At 43.0% G+C, this 20682-nt stretch overlaps 1 protein-coding gene across 10 annotated transcripts in view; it reads left to right on the top strand.

Moving 5' to 3' along the window:
* FAM135B (family with sequence similarity 135 member B) overlaps window positions 1–20682 on the top strand; it is a 412048-nt gene that overhangs the window by 334590 nt on the left and 56776 nt on the right. For all 10 annotated transcript variants that reach the window (XM_033934533.1, XM_033934537.1, XM_033934535.1 and 7 more), the window contains 4 exons: window positions 71–2147; window positions 3039–3208; window positions 16083–16174; window positions 17220–17317. In XM_033934533.1, coding sequence (XP_033790424.1) covers window positions 71–2147; window positions 3039–3208; window positions 16083–16174; window positions 17220–17317 — 2437 coding nt within the window. The remainder of the gene's footprint in view (window positions 1–70; window positions 2148–3038; window positions 3209–16082; window positions 16175–17219; window positions 17318–20682) is intronic.

A 20682-nucleotide genomic window follows, 5' to 3' on the forward strand; every position in this document is an offset into this window, starting at 1 on the left:
TCCTTATAGAATAACTGAACAAGTTAGATATACTGAATATTTTCTCACAAATTAATTATTTAATTTTCAGCTCAGGACTTAGAAAAAACATCAAGCACCACATCGCCTGTTATGGACAGGAAAGTGTTAGATACAATAAAGGATAATGTGGACCTAATGTCTGATAATGAGATTCCATTGGAAAATACAGATTTCAGCAAAGATTATCCTCCAATCCACAGTAATAATATAAATGAAACTATTTCAGTGGACACACCTTGTGCCTACAGTGATTTACCTGCTGATGCCTCTCTGGACAGAGATTTTAATCAATGTCAGGTTAATGAGGTAAAAAGTCAAAGTAATTTATTCCAAGATAATGTCTTATGTTCCAGTGAAATTGCAATTGACATGGAACCCAAGAATTTAGCAAGTACTGAAAAAGGTGCAGAAGAACCTGCAGAAGAAACAGTTCAAGAAATCAAATCTCCCTGTGTAACATATATTGAAGTGAAGCCTAGCAATAGGGATCCATACAAAGGTGGTGCGGTGTTGGTAATCAGTGCTTTGGGTACTGATGGGGCAGCAGAAACTTCTGATGTATTTGCCTGGACTAGGATGAGTGAACCAGCTATGGTTAAGAACTATGAAAATATCACATCTGAAAATATTGCTCAAAATTGTTTAAACAATCCTGATGAGCAGATAAGTCAAAGCAGCAAGACCACTCAATCTTCTTTGAAAACTGAGCCAAGAATGGACAATTTGGACCTTTTTACCAAAGCAGAAAAAGAATCGGTTCAATTCAAATCTTTTCCTCAGGACCAACAGACTTTTGAAGGTGGAGATTTTGTTTTGGGCACTGGGATTATAAAGAGATCATCCTCACTAATTTCTGACTCAGGGATTGAGAGTGAACCAAGCTCTGTGGCTTGGTCTGATGCTCGAAGCAGAGCTCTAGACTTGCCCAGTGATCGTGAATATTTGCAGCATTTAGTGAGAAGGCATACCCTGCACAGAAACTCCTTAGGAGAAGGGCAAACAGAAAGCAATACAAGCTTACCAAGTGGGATTCAAGCATCATTGACTTCAATTAGTTCTTTGCCATTTGAAGAAGAAGCAAGGGAAATGGAGCTTACAAAACTGACAAAGTCTGCTTCAGCTCCACATATCAGTAGCCCAGAGGATTCTGCAGATGATGCAGTTTTATCCAAACAGGAAAATGTAATCTCAGAAGCCCTATATGGACATGCTCAGACATACTTAGCAGAGCACGCTGAGGAATCAAAGAATATTGACTCTAAAGGAAAAATATTTAGTTGTCAGGACATAGCTGTACATGACAAATTAGAGGTCAGTTCAATCACAGGTGATTGCTCTGAGGCTTTATTCATGGAGGACAAATGTGACACTGAAAATGTACCTGTAAGGATTGATAATTCAAAACATATAAACAAACACCTAATTACACATCACTGTGAAGGTGGTACTAAATATCCTTCAGATAAACTTAGTTTAAAAGAAAGCATCTGCAACTATGTGGATACAAACATTCTTACAGTTCAAGTGGGTACCTGTGACCATAGTACTTTGGGGGTAGCTTTGCCTTTGCCTGAAGGCTTTTCACATGTTGAAAATGTCTCCAACAGTGCTAGTTTAATGCCAGACTGTATATGGAGAATGCAAACGTCAACAACATCATCAAAAGAAAACATTATTGGAGATGGTGAAACCATTGTCCCAAATGCAGATGAAATGGTACTTGAGAATTTTCATAATTTACAAGAAATTGAACTTAATGACTCTCCCACTGTGGATCATGCACCATACATAAACAGTAGTGGCAATAATGAGGATAATGATGGTGCAGAAGATATTGCCCAAACTAGTGTATTTTCTTCTGCAGTTACAGAGGGAAATCAACCTGTACCAAATGTCTCTGCTTTAGCTCTTGAAAGTAGAAAAAGTGGTGAAGGCATAAATCTTTCTATATCTTGCACTGCCACATGCTTGCCATTTTCTTCAATACTCCAAGAGACTCCGCCAATGATTGATTTCTGTTCAAAGCAAACCTCTATTCCTATAACTCAGCAGCCAGTAGGCTCTTTTGGAGTTGTTTCCTGTAATTCTGATGACCTTGATGAACAGATGAATGAAAGGATGCTCAGGTACATTTTCCTAAATTTCATGAACTGGTTTTGCAACAACATTGCATGTTACTGTCAGTTTCTGTGCTGCCAAAGATTGTTTTTTATTTTCTAATTTTCGTGAAAGTAAGCAATTTAGAGAGTCAAATTTTTTTCTTAGTAAAGAAATCTGAAATGCACAAACATGCATGTTTTACTTTGTTTCCTTTATACACAGAACTTTCTACATACATTAATTTATGCTTGTAAAACCACATTAACACATATACCCCCAATACAATGTCTAGATCTCCCCCGAAGTAACCCGATCTACTTTGTAACACTCCTGGAAATGTCCAGATAACCTCTTAGTAATACACCTTGAACCGCAAGGTAATGGCGGAATAAAAGTCACTAATGTAATCAAACCACGTTGGGGTTTATTTTTATCACTGGCCACTGCAGTAAAAGCACCAATGCTCATAGAATTCCTATGAGCATCAGAGCTTTTACCACAGTGGTCGTCAATTTAAAAAAAAAAAAAAAATCCTAATGCAGCTTGATAAAAGGAGAGGGGGGGGATAATGAACGGAAAAAAAGAAATTAAGGTGAAATCAAACAGGATTATTACCATGTACACCTCTAGAAATCTAGCCTCTTTTCTAGGACTGCTAGCAATTGGAAGGGTATAAATATTTTTTAAATAAATAAATCAAGCATCATAATTTATATATTTATTTTAAAAATTTATAACCCGCTACATCCAACAGTTCGGTGCCATTTTGATTTTGCAAAGGAAAAGATCATTTTGATGTCTGCAATTGAAGCATAGTATGATTTCTTATGCATGTTATATTACCATAAACATTTCATTTATATCATTTTGCTATTAAATTCTGCATCCTGTATGTGTTTAATTAAGGCTTTTTATAGATTTTATCAGGCTAAAGAAAAATTCAAGAAAGAATTGAAGTTTGATGGGTCCATGTACAGTGAGCTGTCTATACTAGCTTCCAATATACCATATTTTCCTCCAAACGATGAAGAAGAAGAAAATTTGGAAGAAGGAATTCACTTGGTTATCTGTGTCCATGGGCTTGATGGTAGGACTTTGGGAACAACTTTCAAAAAAGTCTTTGCATTTTCAACATATGTGGATACTTTTATTATACTTATGTTTTGAGATTTACTTTTTATTTTTCAGGCCCAATTTTTAGGGCTTTGGGTAGAATTCTATAACCAGTGCCTGAATTTAGGCATTGCTAGGCGCCCTGCTGATGCCTAAGTAATTGAAAGATGCAGTCACAAACGGAAGTGTTGAAGCACCTTCTGCCACCTAAATAAAAGGTGGCTGAAATGGCCACTGGAATTGTGGCTCAGTAGCCATTTTAGACCTTGGAGCGCAATAGTAGGTGTGGCCAACCCCAGAAGTGGCATTAGGCGAGCTAAAACAGCTACTCAGTCATGATTCACACCAAGATAGGCAACCAAAATGTAAACCCAGAAAACCCAGGCCTACATTTCAGTCTCTGCAACATCTCTGGTAGAAGGGATGCCCACTCCATCTTGCTGGCACCCCCGAAACGCCCCCCCCCCCAAAAAAAAACCCCACGTACTTTTTTTCTAGAAGGCTGGCCGGAGGGATGCCCACTCCCTCTGGCCAGCAGGCCCGCCTCTTCAGAATGGCGGGCCTTCACCTTCCTGGTGCATCCTGGGATGCCCTGGGAAGAAGCCTAAGGCCCTGATTGGCATAGGAAGGGCTTTAGGCACCTGGGCCAACCAGAGTCTTAGGCCTCCTTCCCAGTGCATTCTGGGATGTACTGGGAGTGGCCTAAGATTGCGATTGGCCAGATCCCAGATCACTTCCATGGGCAACCCTTCTGAGAATTGTTGCAGGGGGTGCCAGCAGGAGGCAGTGGGCATCCCTCCTGCCGGGGATTAAGTGGCCTAAGATTTCGATTAGCCAGATCCCTAAGGCAACTTCCATGGGGGTGCCAGCAGGAAGGAGCGGGCATCCCTCCTGCCAGAGATGCGGGGAGTGTCAACAGGAGGAAGTAAGCATCCCTCCTGCTGGAGATTGTTGCAGGTGATGCTGGCAGGAGGGAGTGGGCATCTATCCTGCCGTGGACAGTATAGGGGTGTTTGGGGGTTGCGGCATGAGGGAGTGGGCATCCCTCCTGCCGGCCGACTTGCGGTAGGGTTTGAAGTTTCCCTGTCGCAACCGCTCAGCCAATCATGGCAGTAGCATTCCCCCCTCCTCCATCAGCTGAATGGCAGGGACTTCCCAAAGCTGCGATTCTGTAACTTGCGCCCTAGAATGATTGATAGGCAATCGATGGTTGCTTTTAAAGCAGCCACCAACTTGGCCGTTGGTTACAGAATCCATCCCTTAGTGTGCATTGTGGCAGTAATTATATATTTGTCAGAATTTGTTGTTTGGTTTTGCTTTGTTACTGTTTCAGCATAAATAAAGTACATATACCAGTGCAGTGTTCTCCCCAGCGCTTTTCAGCCGGGTGCTCCGCCCAGCAAATTTAGATGCCCACCTGGCTGTCATCTGCCGAATCCTGCTGCCACCACTGCTTAACGCGCAGCCTGAAGAGCCGCCGAAAGACTCCCGCCGGACTTTAAACAAAACAAAACCCAGCAAGCGACTCGAACCCGGCTTCCCTCCGAAACCGAAAGTTAGATCGGGGGGGGGGGTAGGGAAGAGAAGTCGGCACGGACCATTAGAGCCCCGGAGCATGCGGGAGATAGGCCAGCCATGGAGGGAAGCTTATTTAGAAGAGGAGGGGGAAGAGAAATGCTGGTGCTTCTGCTGTACCCAATTGGGGGGGTTAAGAGAAATGCTGATGATGCTGCTGCTGTACCCAATAGGGGGAGGGGGAAGAGTCATGCTGCTGCACCCAATTAGGGGGGAGGGTGAAGAGAAATTCTGCTTCTGCTGTACCAAATTGGGGGGAGGAAAGAGAAATGTTGATGATACTGCTGTACCCAAAGGGGGGAGCGGAAGAGAAATGCTGCTGCACCCAATTGGGGAAAGAGAGGGAAGGAGGGAGAAGGAAGATCAGGAAAAAAAGGAAAGAGATGCAAAGACCATGGGAGGGAGGGAAAGGAGATAACATACCATGGAGTGGAAGAGAGAGATGTCAGGGCATATTGGGGGGGGGGGGGAAGCAGGGCCGGATTAAAGGATAGGCCCAGTAGGCACAGGCCTAGGATTCGCTGGCAGCAGCAGCAGCCTCATCATCATCCCAGGCGCCCCCCCCAACCCGATCCGACCCTCCTATCTCTCCCTCCTTCCCTCATCAGTGACGTGCCAGAGGGAATCACGGCAGGAGAAAGCCCTGAAGTAGCCTGCTTAGAGTAGAGCAATGCTGTTTAGAGTCTCGTGATGGGAAGGAGGGAGAGATAGGAGGGTCGGGGGGAGAGTAGCAGTCTGCCCCGGGTGCTCAGCCTGACGTCATGAACTTCTTCGGCTAGCAACAACATTTACAATTCACTGCTATTGCCAGCTTCAGGCCTTCCTCTCTGCCGGGTTCTGCCTACTTCTGTTTCCATGAAGGCAGGACCCGACAGAGAAGAAGTCCCGAAGCTGGCAACAGCAGCGAATTGTGAATGCTGCTGCCTTTGGGTGACAGAAGGAGGAAAGGGAGCAGAGGGGGAGAGACTTGCTGCACCCAACTGGAGGGAGAAAGAAGATGAGGGAGGGAATGAAACGAGATGCCAGGGATTGGAGGGAAGGAGGAAAGTATGCCAGACCAAGGGAAAAGGAAGGGGGAAAGGAAGGAGAAGATGTCAGAGCATGGAGGGGGAGGGAGAGATGGAAGAAAAGGAAAGGAGTGAGATGCCAGAGAATCAGGGAAGGGAAGACACCAGACTGTGGGGTGTGAAGGAAAGAAAGGAGAAGAGAGAGATGCCAGAGCATAGGGACGGGGTGTTGACAGAGAGAGAAAAATGGAGAGGTGGCAGAGCTGAAATCAATCATGTACAAAGGAGAAGAGAAGGGGCACAGGATAGACAGTTTATTGAAGGAGCATAAAAAGAGGGAAGATGCCATATGGAACGGGGAGAGGGCGGACAGTGGATGAAAGGGGCTGATGCTGCATGGAAGACAGAGCGGACAGATGCTGGCTAGAAAGAAGAGTGAAGACAAGATTAAAGCAGAAACGACAAAAGGTAGAAAAAAAAATTTTTTGTTGCTTTACGTAGAATCAAGTAGTATTGTATCTGTTGATTAAAGTTTATAAATAGGAAGTGGAAATAAGGCAGTTTTTGGGGGACTAAAATACCATAACAGCAGGGGTGCCCAAATGGTCGAGCGCTATCGACCAGTAGATCGCAAAGGCAATGTGAGTCGATCACGTTGCTTTGGCAATCTTTTTCTTCCTGCCTTCCTGAGCCAGGCCAGGCGCGTACAAGCGCCGGACTCACAAGACTTCACCTCCGACGTCAATTCTGATGTCAGAGAGGAAGTTCTGGGCCAGCCAATCGCTGCCTGGCTGACCTGGAACTTCCTCTCCGACGTAAGAATTGACATCAGAGGTGAAGTCTTGTAAGTCCAGTGCTTGTACATTCCTGGCCTGGCTCTTGGAAGCGGGGAGAAATCGGCATGGTGGCTTAGGGGGTAGGGAAAGAATCGGGGGAAATGGAGAAATTGGCGCGATGGCTTGGGGGGGCAGGTGGAGAGAGAAAGAAAGAGAGACAGAAAGAAAAGGGGAGGGGCAGAAAGAAAAAAATATTGGATTTATAGTCAGAAGAAGGAAGTGCAAACAGAGACTCATGAAATCACCAGACAAAAAGGTAGAAAAAATGATTTTATTTTCGGTTTAGTGATCAAAATATGTCTGTTAAAAATTTATATCTGCTGTCTATATTTTGCACTATGGCCCCCTTTTACTAAACCAAAATAGCGGTTTTTAGCACAGGGAGCCTATGAGCATCGAGAGCAGCACAGGGCATTCAGTGCATCTCCCTGCTCTAAAAACCAGTATTGCGATTTAGTAAAAATGGAGGGGTATATTTGTCTATTTTTGTATAGTTGTTCCTGAGGTGACATTGCATAGAATCTTCTGCCTTGACCTCTTTGAAAACTCGCGGAATATAAATGATAATTAACATTTTCTCTGCGTACAGTGTGCTTTGTGTTTTTATTTAAAAATTTTATTGTTGGTAGATCATTTTGACTTGGTCATTTTAAAAGTAGCTCGCAAGCCCAAAAAGTGTGGGCACCCCTGCTGTAGAGCCATTTCTTGTATGACTGGATGAGCTATATTTATTTTTCTTTTTAGTTGTTTAAATTCATGCAGAAATAAATGGCTAGATTGAACCTAATGACTTAATTAATGCCTTTCCCTTTTTTAAACCTCTATACCATTTGAAAGAGGGCAAATACTTCTTAAATTTAGTAAAAATATTCTGGCACAAGTGTCAAACCTTAAAAAAGGAAGTCATATTGAGCATTGAAAAATAATAATAATAATTAACTAATAAAAATGGTACACGTTTAGGGCTCCTTTTACTAAGTTACGATAGTGGTTTTAGTGTGCGCTTAGCGCGCGGAGGAATTGTCATGCGCGCTAAATGCTAACGCCAGCATTGAGTTGGCGTTAGTTTTCCCATGTAGCGCAGGGGTTTGCGCGCACTAAAAATGCTAGCGCACCTTAGTAAAAAAGGGGGTTAATTTTCCCCACCACCAAATTTCCTCATCCCGCCCCACCCGGCTACTTTTTCATGCCACCCGGCTGGAAAAAATTTCTGGGGAGAACACTGCAGTGGTTTTTAAAAGTATATATAATATAGTCATATCAAAGACCTTCATGTTGACTGTAGGCACTGTCTTGGTGTCCCTTTCAGAAAATGTGCCCCAGTGTGTTGAGACTGTATCTTCAGCTTGGTTTTATCAGAAGCATTGACAACACTAGAAATTGAATATGCGTATGATATTGTACTCCCCTGATCTAAGCATACCCACAGAAAATCCCTTCTATTATCCAGCTTAAAGTATACAGGCAGTAGTTTTCAGGTAGGAAAATTTACCAACTTAAAATAGTTATTTATGCAGGCAAATGGTTTTGAATATTGCTGTATTGGAAATCTCTTACCTAGCACCGAGGTGTGCTGCTCTTTCTGTTTCTAATGAGAATTAATATAGTATATTAAAGAGAAAGCTGTATGAGTAAGTGCATCAGAGGACATGAAGGTAACTAGTTAACGTAATAAATGAATAGGTACATTATTATGCTTAATTGTATAAGTAGAGGTATTATCAACAAGATGGCAGTGTTAAAGTTAAGTTAAAAGCCCATCTCTTTGAGACTGCTTGTAACTCCTAACTCCTCTCAGCTTGGGTTCTGCACCTCCAACCCTATTGGGTTTCTGCATCCTCAACCCTATATGTCATGTTTGTCTGTCCAAGTTAGGTTGTAAGCTCTTCTGAGCAAGGACCGTCTATTAAATGTCAAAATGTACAATGCTGCATACACCTTTCAGTGCCATGAAAGCGATAAATAGTAGTAGGTTAAAGAAGGCAAATTATTCAGTGGCTGAATAGTAAAAGATTCCACCTGAAATATTTTTTATATTGCTGGATGCAATAAATTTATAGGGACATGGAGAGGATGAAAACAGTTCAGAGTGAAGTAAATTTTCCATAGAAAAGGAATTTCAAAGTCTCAGTCATGATATGAAATTTAAGGGAGGAAGATACATAGAAAACATGAGAAAATATTTCCTTAATGAGAAGATGAAAGATGCCTAAAAGCCCCCACCTCTTTGAGAGTGCTTTCAACTCCTAACTCAGCTCACCTTGAATTCTGCCTCCCCAACCCTATATGTCATGTCTGTCTGTCCAAGTTATATTGGAAACTCTTCTGAGCAGGGAACGGTCTATAAATGTCAAAATGTACAGCGCTGCGTACGCCTTTAAGCGCTATATAATTAAACAGTAGTAAGAACAATGGTAGGAAACATGATGGCAGGCAAAAGCCAAATGGCCCAACCGGTCTGCCAATCCACAGCATCTATTATCTCTTCCTCTCGCTAAGAGATCCCACATGACTGTCCCATTTTTTTCTTGAATTCAGACAGTCTATGTCTCCACCACTTCTAACGGAAGACTGTTTCACACATTTACCACCCTTTCTATATAAAAGTATTTCCTTAGATTACTTCTGAGCCTATCACCTCTTAACTTCATCCTATGACCTCTCATTCCGGAGCTTCCTTTCTAGTGAAAGAAACTCACCTCATGCGCATTTATGCCATGTAGGTATTTAAACGTGTCTATTATATCTCCCCTCTTCTCCAAAGTATATATATTGAGATCTTTAAGTCTGTCCCCATAAGGCCTTATGACAAAGACTACCAACCATTTTAATAGCCGTCCTCTGGACTAACTCCATCCTGGTTATATTTTTTTGAAGGTGCAGTCTCCAGAATTGTACCCTGGATATTGTAAAATTTAGAATATTCTAAATGAGGTCTCACCAGAGTCTTATACAGAGGCATCAATACTTCCTTTTTCCTACTGGACATACTTCTCCCAATGCACCCTTCTTGTACAACCTCACTCTATTCCTGAACTCTCGGGTTTTGTGTACCCCTTTCCATGAGGACTGTGTAGGAAGCTTCATTTGCATACTTTTTCTCTACCTCCTGCATCCCTGGACTGCCCCTCAGCTCCCCAGTGTGTCTTCCTACAAGTGAGACAGTAGGAGCTTGTCTCTTCTGCTTGTGGGTCCCCCCCCCTCTTTTCAATATTTTTCCGATCTTGTCAATTCTTTCATGCTGCACAGGTTCCCCTTTGAGTGACAGTTCTGGCTGTGGGAGACTGCAGAGACTCTGGGGTGCAGAATCTGCTTCCAGGGAATTGGCTGCTTTGCCCCAGGTAGGGTTACCAGATTTTCCTTAAGAAAAATCCAGACCACTGGCCACGCCCATAGTCCCTCCCCATTCTGACCCCCCCCCCCTCAGCCCTGCCCCCAGAAGACCCAATTTTTACTGGAAGCTTTTCAAAACCAGATAAAATGCCAGGTTTTGAAAAGCTGTGCAGACCCCTGGGACGTGTCCTCAAAAAGGAGGACATGTCCTGGGAAATCCGGATGTCTGGTAACCCTATCTCCAGATTCATCTGCTAGTGGGTTTGAGCACAGGCTGTGTGGCTTTGTGGCGGTTCATCCAGGATCAAAGCCGATGGCATTCCCCCCATTGCACGTGTGGGGTCTGATGGGGATTGAGGTCTTCAGCTGGGAGGTTGTGGCCTGAAAGGAAGTCAGAAGAAACATCCAGTCTATTGCTAGGCTTCTTGAGGCAGAGGATTTCTCTGTAAGCTGTTTCAAGTTTATTCGACTTTGATGAATCGCTTATTTAGTTTTACTAAGCGAGATACAAGAATTAATAAAATATGAACATATTTATCCCAGAACAAGCAGGCAAGCATATTCTCACATATGGGTGACGTCGTCCATGGAGCCCCGATGCGGACAGCCTCGCAAGCAGACTTGCTTGAAGAAATTTTAGAACTTCGCAACCGCCGCACCGCGCATGCGCGAATGCCCTCCTGACCAACCTAGGGCGCGCGTCTCCTCAGTTCTAAGTTTTCCGTGGAGCCGAGAAGTCCTCGTTTCGACGCTCTGCACGAAGAGTTAGTTCTACTCAAGCTTTCTCTCACCACGGCTCATGTATTTTCTTTACAGGGTCACTGTGGGGGTTATTTCGCGTGGTTTTTTTTTTTTTTAATTTATGAGTTTTGTTTGTTTTTTCCCTCATGTCATGGCAGGACCTACTCCGCGGCCTCAGCCTGCGGGCTTCAATTTAGCCATTGTGGTGTTTCCTTTTACGTCCCGGCCGGTCACAGGCTTCAAGAAGTGTAGCCAGTGTCAACGCAAAATCTCTCTCACTGACCCACACAAGTGGTGTGTTCAGTGTTTAGGACCCGACCATCGTCTGGAGTCGTGCACCCGCTGTGCTACACTTCAACTTCGGGCTCTCAAACGTCGTCGAGTTCAGCTTGAAAACATATTCGGCGGCATGAATCGGCCTTTGCCAAAGGCCCTGACCCTGATTCCGGCCTCGACCTCCACTCCAGTGAAGTCTATGGGGCAAACACCTTTAACTTCGACCTTAATCAAACCTTCCTCATTTGGGAAGTCCTCATCTTCAGGGAAATCAGCTAAATCTTCGCCTGAGGATCCGTTATCCTCACTGTTTTCCTCAGGTAAGATAGCTAAGTCAACTCCTCCAGACATGCCACCCTTAGAACCGGTGGTTTTGAAGCTGCCCAGGAAACGTCTCAAGATCGAGGCAGCACTCTTCCTTGAGGTCATCTTCCTTGGAAACTGTAGCCACACCAAATGTACCAGATTTCAGTGATCTCGGTGTCAGTTTTGCAGAATATGTTGGCAACTCTTCTGCATCAGGAGTTTGGTAACATGCTTGCCCAATTAACTCCTGCCTTCACTCTGCTTCCTGTAGTCCAGCCTGAGCACTCAGCAGTATTACAAGGAGTCAAGTCTTTGGAATTTCCTCGAGCTGAATCTACCCACTCTGTGCAAGGAGTCGTGTTCTTAAGAGTGCCTTGAGCTGAATCTACCCACTCTGTGCAAGGAGTCGTGTTCTTAAGAGTGCCTCGAGCTGAATCTACCCACTCTGTGCAAGGAGCTCAGACCTTAAGAATGCCTCGAGATACCATGACACAAGGAGCTGAGTCCTTTTTGATATCTCGATGTCGTTCTCCGACTTCCAGTCCTCCCTCCTCACATAAGGCATTGCCCTTTTCGAGGCATAGGACAAGGACTCCTTGACATTCATCTTCCAGGCTGGATCTGACTCAATCACGGAACCGTGATTCAAGGCATAGTTCTCCATATCATATGTCGAGGTCTTTTTCTCGAGACAGGTCTCGTTTATCAAAGCATAGAGAATCCTCAAGGCCACCAGCTCCTTTGTTGAGGAGATCTGTTCCAGAGCCTCACTACTCTCGTCAGTCGAATTCTTCTCATGCGATGTTCTCTTCACATTCTATAAGTGGGTCATCTTTGCCTATGGATTCAGATCTCAGGTATCAATACTCCAGAGAGATTTCACCCTGGTTTTCTGCGTTGAGAGCAACCTCAAGGTCACCTTCTCCTCCACAAGGTCATACCTTTTCAGATCAGATATCCTTTACCAAGTTTGTCTGCCAAATGAGTAAAGATCTTAACGTCACTTGGGAATCTGACTCAAAATACTCTAAGGAGTGTTTAGAAGAATTGGGTATGCCTCATTCTCCTAGGGCAGGGGTAGGCAATTCCGGTCCTTCAGAGCCAGGTCAGGTTTTCAGGATATCCACAATAAATATGCATGAGATAGATTTGCATCTCAAGGAGGCTTTTAAAATGGGCCAAATTGTTTTCCTCTCTTAAATGTTGTGGCATTAAAAGCTGTGGCGCCATCACTAAGAATATATCGTGTCGTTTCAGCTGTGCTTGGATGTAACACAGGTATAGAAAGCTAACCAGGTAATAAGTATAGAAACCCAACAGGTCGTGCATGTGCAAGACCGGAGGGTTAGGACTACGATGGGAAGATAGGACTTCAATGAGAAACCAAGGTGGCAAGGGAGCCCCTTCTGGTGATTCAGACAGGTCGTGACCTGTTTGGGCCGCCGCGGGAGCGGACTGCCGGGCAGGATGGACCTATGGTCTGACCCAGCGGAGGCACTGCTTATGTTCTTATTTCTGCAGCTCCCAGCACATAGCATGGCACAATGAGTAATAGGCTGACAACCTGTTAGATCGATTTTGGGGGGGTCTTTGAAAACAGGTTTTGAGCAATTTTAGGGATAGTACCAGGTTTCCCTATCCCTAAAATCCAGAAATTGCTGTGGTTTCCCAGGCCTTTTTTAGTACTAAAATTGCTGCAGCGGCGGCCATCTTGGATTTTCTGATCTAATTTAAAAAGCTTATATCTGCCTGAAAGCACCTCATTTTCAAAATATAACGTTGGGATGGATTCCTCAGGGAAGACTGGTTCAGATTCATATTGAAATACCTAGAAATAAAAATTAAACTTTGATTACAGATAGTTCTTATTTCACAGATTCTAGCAACCTGGATGTGATATCTTTATGCCCTGCTCACTTTGTGTTTAATAAATAAAGACATCTTGCTGTATGATCTCACTGTTTATATGTTCAGTACTATTGTAATGCTATCAAATAGCCCAGTTTCTACAATTTATGGATGCAAAGTAGAGTACAGTACAGTACAGAAATCAATACAAAAGAGCTATTCAACCTGATCACAAATTTATTTGACACCGCTCGCTACACCACACCCACACACAACTCTAAGTTACCCTCTGCAAATGACTTAGCACTACACTTCGATTCAAAAACTAAAAACCTTAGAATTCATTGTTCAACAAACGACCCTAGTGATCATCCGATACCTATCACCCAAGGAAATGATACACCGGCAGACATGATCTGGAGCTCCTTTCAAGATTTAGAGTGGAACAATTACAACAGACTATATAATAAATACTCTAAATCCTATTGCGTTCTGGACTCATATAGAAGAAGATGAAACATAGAAGATGACAGCAGAAAAGGGCTGCAGCCCATCAAGTCTGCCCACTCTGCTTACCCACCCCCTGTCTATGCCCTAATGACCCAATTTCCTTATCTTGACCCTCGTAGGGATCCCACATGGGTATCCCATTTATTCTTAAAGTCTGGCACGCTGTCTGCCTCGATCACCTGCACTGGAAGCTTGTTCCAATGATCAACCACTCTCTCTGTGAAGAAATACTTTCTGGTGTCGCCATGAAATTTTCCCCCCCCCTGAGTTTGAGCGGGTGCCCTCTTGTGGCCGAGGGTCCCTTGAGAAAGAAAATATCATCTTCCACTTCGACACGTCCTGTGAGGTACTTAAATGTCTCCCCTCTCCCTACGTTCCTCGAGAGTGTAGAGCTGCAATTTGTTCAGTCTCTCTTCGTACGAGAGACCCTTGAGCCCCGAGATCATCCTGGTGGCCGTCCGCTTAACCGATTCAATTCTGCGCACATCTCTACTGTAATATGGCCTCCAGAATTGCACACAGTACTCCAGATGAGGTCTCACCATGGCCCTGTACAACGGCATTATGACTTCAGGCTTTCGGCTGACGAAACTTCTATTGATACAACCCAATATCTGCCTTGCCTTAGATGAAGCCTTCTCCACTTGATTGCCCCCCAGAAATCATGAAAGCGGCACCTTTAGTATTTAAACTATCGTTGATGCAATATTTGGCTCATAACCTAAAAACTGGGAAGTTCCTCTTTAATAATGGTCACTTAATAATAACCCCAATTCTAAAAAATCGAAAAGAATCTTCAGCTATAATATCCAACTACAGACCAGTAGCATTCATTCCGTTTATTGTAAAAATTATGGAGGGATTGGTACACACCCAACTGATGGATTATCTGGATCAGTTCTCTCTTCTACATGAAACTCAATCCGGTTTTAGGCCGTTATTCAGTACTGAGACAGTAATTGCGGCTATTTTAGACAATCTGCGCCTACTGTTTAGTAAGGGCCTTAATGCCCTGGTTATGCAATTCGATATGAGTTCTGCCTTTGATCTAGTAGACCATGGGAAACAGCTGCAATGCCTAAACGCCATTGGTATCTGGGACGAGGTGCTGAATTGGTTCCGTGGCTTCCTTATGTCCCGCACTTATCAAGTACGTTTTAATTATGAACTTTCAGATACCTGGAGCAATCCATCCGGTGTGCCACAAGGGTCTCCGCTATCTCCATTGCTCTTCAACGTCTACATGTCCTCACTAGGCACGGAGCTAACCCAGTTAGGTATAAAACTATTTAGTTATGCAGATGATTTTACGATCATCATCCCATTCGTTAATTCTATCTCTGAAACTATAAACGTGATGGAGCACTAGATGACAACCTTTAGGCTCAAACTTAATTCAGAAAAAACAATTTTCTTCGTTGCTTCGCCACATCTGCTTGACACCAAATCTCTACTATGTATCAATAATCTTAATTACCCTATCCAACCTACCATAAAGATACTAGGTGTAACTTTGGATCAGTGCCTAACCATGAGAGACCAGGTGGACTTCTTGATCAGAAAGGGATTTTTCACTCTCTGGAAACTCAGATCCATTAAAGCTTATTTCGATACAGCGGCATTCAGAACCCTAGTCCAATCCCTCGTACTGAGTCTACTTGACTACTGTAACATCGCCTATTTAGCAATTTCCCAAAAGAACATGCAGCGTTTACAATTGATGCAAAATGCAGCGGTCAAACTGATCTTTGGGCTGAGGAAGTTTGACCACGTGACACCCTACTACCAGCAGCTGCATTGGCTGCCAATGGAGGCGCGCGTAAAGTTTAAATTTGCCTGCTTCTGCTTCAAAGCACTACACGGACTTGCACCTAAATATATAACTGACCTTTTCGTCTTCTCAGCCAACAGACACAAGAGAAGCTCGTTTCCCCCCCAGTGAGAGGTTGTAAACTGAAAAAACACCATGAACATCTTCTCTCGCACCAAGCAGCATCATGGGGTAAAGACCTAGAACAATTGCTTTCGCCCACTACTTATGAGGAATTTAGGAAACGTCTGAAAACACACCTGTTCTTAAAGTATCTAGACAACTGATCCTCTCTTCTCTCTCCCCTCTATAGCGATTAACTTGTTCCATTGATCACTCTCTCCTCAAAAATGGATTTCCTGTCCTATTAACCCTCTTTCTTCCTCCCCTCTTAAAGTCAATCAATTTGTAACTTTGCTTAATCTTTGTAAACTGCATAGAACTTTACGGTATTGTGGTATATAAGTTGTTGTTATTATTATTATTATAGCAAATTGTTTAATAAAACTAAGAAACTTAGAAATCACTTGTACAATAAGAATGGTATGCTGTTCAGAAAGGTCTTTTTTTCTACATAATCACTGATTTATTTTATTTTATTTTTAGGAAATAGTGCAGATCTGAGACTGGTGAAGACATTTATTGAGTTGGGACTTCCTGGATCAAAGCTAGATTTCCTAATGTCTGAAAAAAATCAGGTTTGTACAAGAGAATATTTATTTTGCTACCTGCATTCTAAAATCAATGGCATTTATTAGATGTAGTGAGACATTGCTAATTAATTTGTTTTCAACTATCACATTGTCCCCTTCTTTCTATGAAAAAACACATATCAATTTTGCTGTCCTGGCCCAGTCTACCACTAGACCACCAGAAGTGGAAGAGAAGATGTGACAGGGTGCAGAGCCTAGCAGGGAGAGGGGACAGGTTGCAGGGTCTAGAGCCTAGTAGGGAGAGGGGACGGTGCAGGGCCTAGAGCCTGGCAGGGTGGGGGGACAGGGTGCAGTGCAGAGCCTGGCAAGTAGTGAGGGGGGCTGGCTGCATAGCCTGGTAGGGCAGGGAGAGAAGGGGGCTTCGCTTCTCCTTCCGCCCCTCATGACGTAACTTCCAGTTTTGTCAGAAAAGGGTCAGGAAGCCGGCAAGCTCAGCGTTAGAGCCCCGGAGCATAGGCGAAGTCACTTGCATGCTGCGGTGGAAGATAGGGCAGCTGCCCTGTTTGCTCCCCCCCTAATGCCGGGCAAATTTTGGGGAGGCCACAGCCCCTGTGCCCCCCCCCCTCCACCCCTTCGTTCCGACACGTATGGTTAGGCAGACTAGATAGGCCATATGGTCTTTATCTACCTTCATTTTTCTATGTTTCTGTATGGCAGAGCAGACCAGAATAACCAGTACTAGCCAACAAAAGTATACAATAAACAATATGAGAGGACAACACAGAACCCTATGAAAGATTACAATCCAAAATGTATTATTGCAATTCACCATTACCTGTTTGGATAAAGTAGAATATAAGTATCCTTGTTAAATTTAATTTAATGCATCTTTAGCTTGGCTATTCAAAGATTGCTTAATAGCAACACCAGCATAAGATCAGTCCCATAGCTTACTCCCATTTAAAATATTTTGGCATACCGGTACATTATTGTATAATGAAGATACTATCTGATGTTTGCAGAATGAACAAGCACATTGACAACGCTATTATTTCATTCACCATATACCACTGACATTTCTCTTTACTAGAATGATACCTTTGCTGATTTTGAAGCTATGACTGACAAACTAATCGATGAGATTATTCAGCATATTCATTTGTACAGCCTATCGGTCTCCAGAGTAAGGTAATGGGGAAAAAAGTCACATTTATATCTCCTTTGTTAATCAGTCTATATATTTTGAAGTAAAATTTAGTCTGCATATGAGAAAATTGTTTTGATAGAATAGGAAACAGAAAAATGGTGCAAGTTAGGGAAAATAATTAAAATTGTGCATGGAGCTAACGAGCATTGCAGAGAATGTTATGTAGTCATATGTAAACTTTGACATCTGTTGTGTTGCCATTACTCAGACTGGAATAATCTGAAATATGTCTGATCAACTGGAGTTCTTTTCCAATTTTTGCATATGTATTTTATTTTATTGTAAACTGTTGGGCTTTGAAAAGGAAAGCATTATAGTAAATTCTAATAAACCATTTTCATATATAGACTATTAACCCAGTGGCATAATAAATGATTGATCCATTCTGCCCAGAAAGGAGTTGAAGGTTGTAACTGCCACCCTCAAATTATCTTTGTGCCTATTGTTTAGAGCTTTATCAAGGACAAGCAGGCAGCATATTCTTACATGTGGGTGACGTCATGCATGGAGCCTGGTATTGGCAGTGCAAAAGTGTGCTGTTACTTTTAAAATGAAAAAATCTCAAACTGCCCATACCGTGCATGCGCAAGTGCCTTCCTGCCCGCTGCCGACTCACGGGACCATTAGTTCTTTGTTTTCGGTGGAACAGAGAAGCTCTTTAAGAGCTCCTCTAAGTGCACCTTTTTTATACACGTGGAGGAGGAGACTGAGCAGCAGGTGGAGACTGAGATCAAACTTATATATCAGTATAGCATGCCCCTCTTGCTACTCCAGTTTGCCGAATAACCTAGGAACCTAGGAAATTTCATAACTGAAAAACAGTATATGACACTCTAAACAGGAATGTAAGAAAACAACAAACATCTTTAAACAACTGTTGGAACATGTATAGAATTTGATCTTGGAAGTAAAACATCCCCACAGCTCACCAAGGAGATATTCAAATACTTTCAAGCACACAAATTTCTACTGAAATCACAGATATCGCCAACATGTTATATCTGCTCGATGAACAACTCAGATGGTCCAGACAACAAAGGCAGCAGAAAACTTCTGTGCCTTTTCAGTCCAAACCACAGCAGTCCTTTTGACTTTTTCTGGTAAGCATAGCCAATTTTTCACAACCTTCATCTCGGACTACCTGTTGGGGGATGACTCACCCATTATCAGAAATCCAGATCCTCCAGGTTTGCATTTTCAGAAAAACTCCCAGTTCCATGCACAGAACCCAAGAGGCAGGTAGAGCTCCAAAGTCTGAATGCATGGTTGAGATGATGGTGCAGGGATGAGGGATTTAGATTTGTTAGGAACTGGGCAACCTTCTGGAAAAAGGGGAGCTTGTTCTGAAAGGATGGACTCCACCTTAACGGGATGGAACAGTTAACAGTGGAAAGAATATTTTTCACATCCCAAAGCTGATTTATAGATTTGAATTTATATGAGAGGGGTATTAGTGGTAAATAGTGGGGTTACCCAGGGGTCTGTGCTGGGACAGCTGCTTTTTTTACATATTTATCAATGATATAGAGATGGGAATGAAGTAATGCCACTTATTTTATCTCATTGGAATGACTAGGAGATGGCATTGTATTTTCCAAAACAGACAATATTTTTATTGTTAGTATAAAGACTTAAAAAATTGCAGCAGCAAAGGCATAGCAGAAATAAATATATTGTCAGTTCAGAATATGCAATGGAGAGTAGAACTTACACTGATATGCCTAGCAGGGGGCTAATACTTCCCCGCTGACATACGCAAGTGAATCTCTGGCTCTACCTGTGATGCATGTTTTTTTATACAGAGAAATTCTTCCTTTGTTCCAAAAAGCACATCCCCGAACTCTGGTCATGTACTTCCCTATTGGTACAAAAATGTATACCTAACTATTCCTCCCCCCAGTCCACGCCTCTCTCACTTCCCCCCCAGGAGGGGGGCACAAGCAGAAACAGAGAATTCTTCATGAACTTTCTTCCTCCAGCTCTGAGATCCTTATCACCTTGCAGATGCTAATTTATGGTTTTACAACGCTGTACATCTTCAGGATGGCAACTTTGTAGATAGTCTTATGCAGAAAGTTGGCAAGAGTGACCTTTCAGCACCCCAGCTGTGCCTGGTTCCCATAGCTTCTGTCTTGGTACAAGGCTTCTTCATCTCTCTACTCCCACGTCATCCTGCAGGGATTGTTGCTTTTTATAAATGTTTTATGGCTTTTCAGGGTGCCTTGCATTTGTTAAGTCATACAGCACTGATAACAGCTCAGCATAAGCTTGGAGAAGTATCCTCCCAGCAGGGAATGGAGACAGGAACTTTGCAGTAAAGGCCAGCTGGGTAACAAACAGCAAGGTAAAGGCTGAGCCATCTGGTTAGCTTGTAAAAGCAAGCTGTTAGGCTATGGGAAAATATATGTTAAAAATGTCTGTAGTGTCCAGCATACACAAATGAGGCCAGTATGTCCAGGTTATCCATCTTATTCCCCTCTTGGCGGGCCGAAGAACTGCAAGCTGAGGGCCGCCACACAAAGGGTGGCAGAGAGAGGAAGAAACAAAGGCGTGGAGGAGGGGCAGTCCTCCCAACTATCTATCTAAACTGAACAACAGTTTAGAGAATGTAGGCACAAAAGGCAAACAGTAGAACAATAAAAAACACAGGGCAAATGCAGATGCACAGTACAGAACAGGCATAGAACTCAGAACTGTGATTCGTCGTACACAGCATGAAAATTGGGATGGCACAAGTTTAGCAATCAATACAACACATGGGTCATTGCTAATTAAAAACAGCAGCGAGAATCATTAATAGTAGAATCAGACCATAGGAACCTATGAAAGCAATAAATACATATTTGAAATGTGTTTCTTTCAAGTTGAAATACAAGAGGCAAGCAATCAAAAGAAAAAGAAAGCATTAAAAAGAAACTAATAACGTGGCAGGAAAGAATAAAGAGGTAACTTAAAAAGAAAATACAGGATAAAATAATGAGTCCATCATGGAAGTAATGTCCTGAGCCAAAACTGAAGAAAATATAAAGTCCAGCAAAATGTCAGAAGGGGCAGAAACAAAACATGGGAGAGAAAGTGTCCAAGAAATTAAAAGTTCAGGATGTGGCGTTTCAAGTCTAGCAATCTCTTTAAACTGGTAAGGTGCATACTCGGAATGAAAGGTGTCTGCACATACAGGGAGGGACACACCAGCTTGAAAGGAGTCCAGGTATCATCATTCAGCAGCCGAAGCCCAGTGAGGTGATTCAAAGAAAAAGAGAGAGAGAGAGAGCATGTTGCCTGTACTGCGGGTGGCAACAAGTGACAAAAATAATTCATTTACTGGTCATAAGTACGGCAAGAGAGA

Source organism: Geotrypetes seraphini, chromosome 2, assembly GCF_902459505.1.
Source record: "Geotrypetes seraphini chromosome 2, aGeoSer1.1, whole genome shotgun sequence".
Lineage (NCBI taxonomy): Eukaryota > Metazoa > Chordata > Amphibia > Gymnophiona > Dermophiidae > Geotrypetes > Geotrypetes seraphini.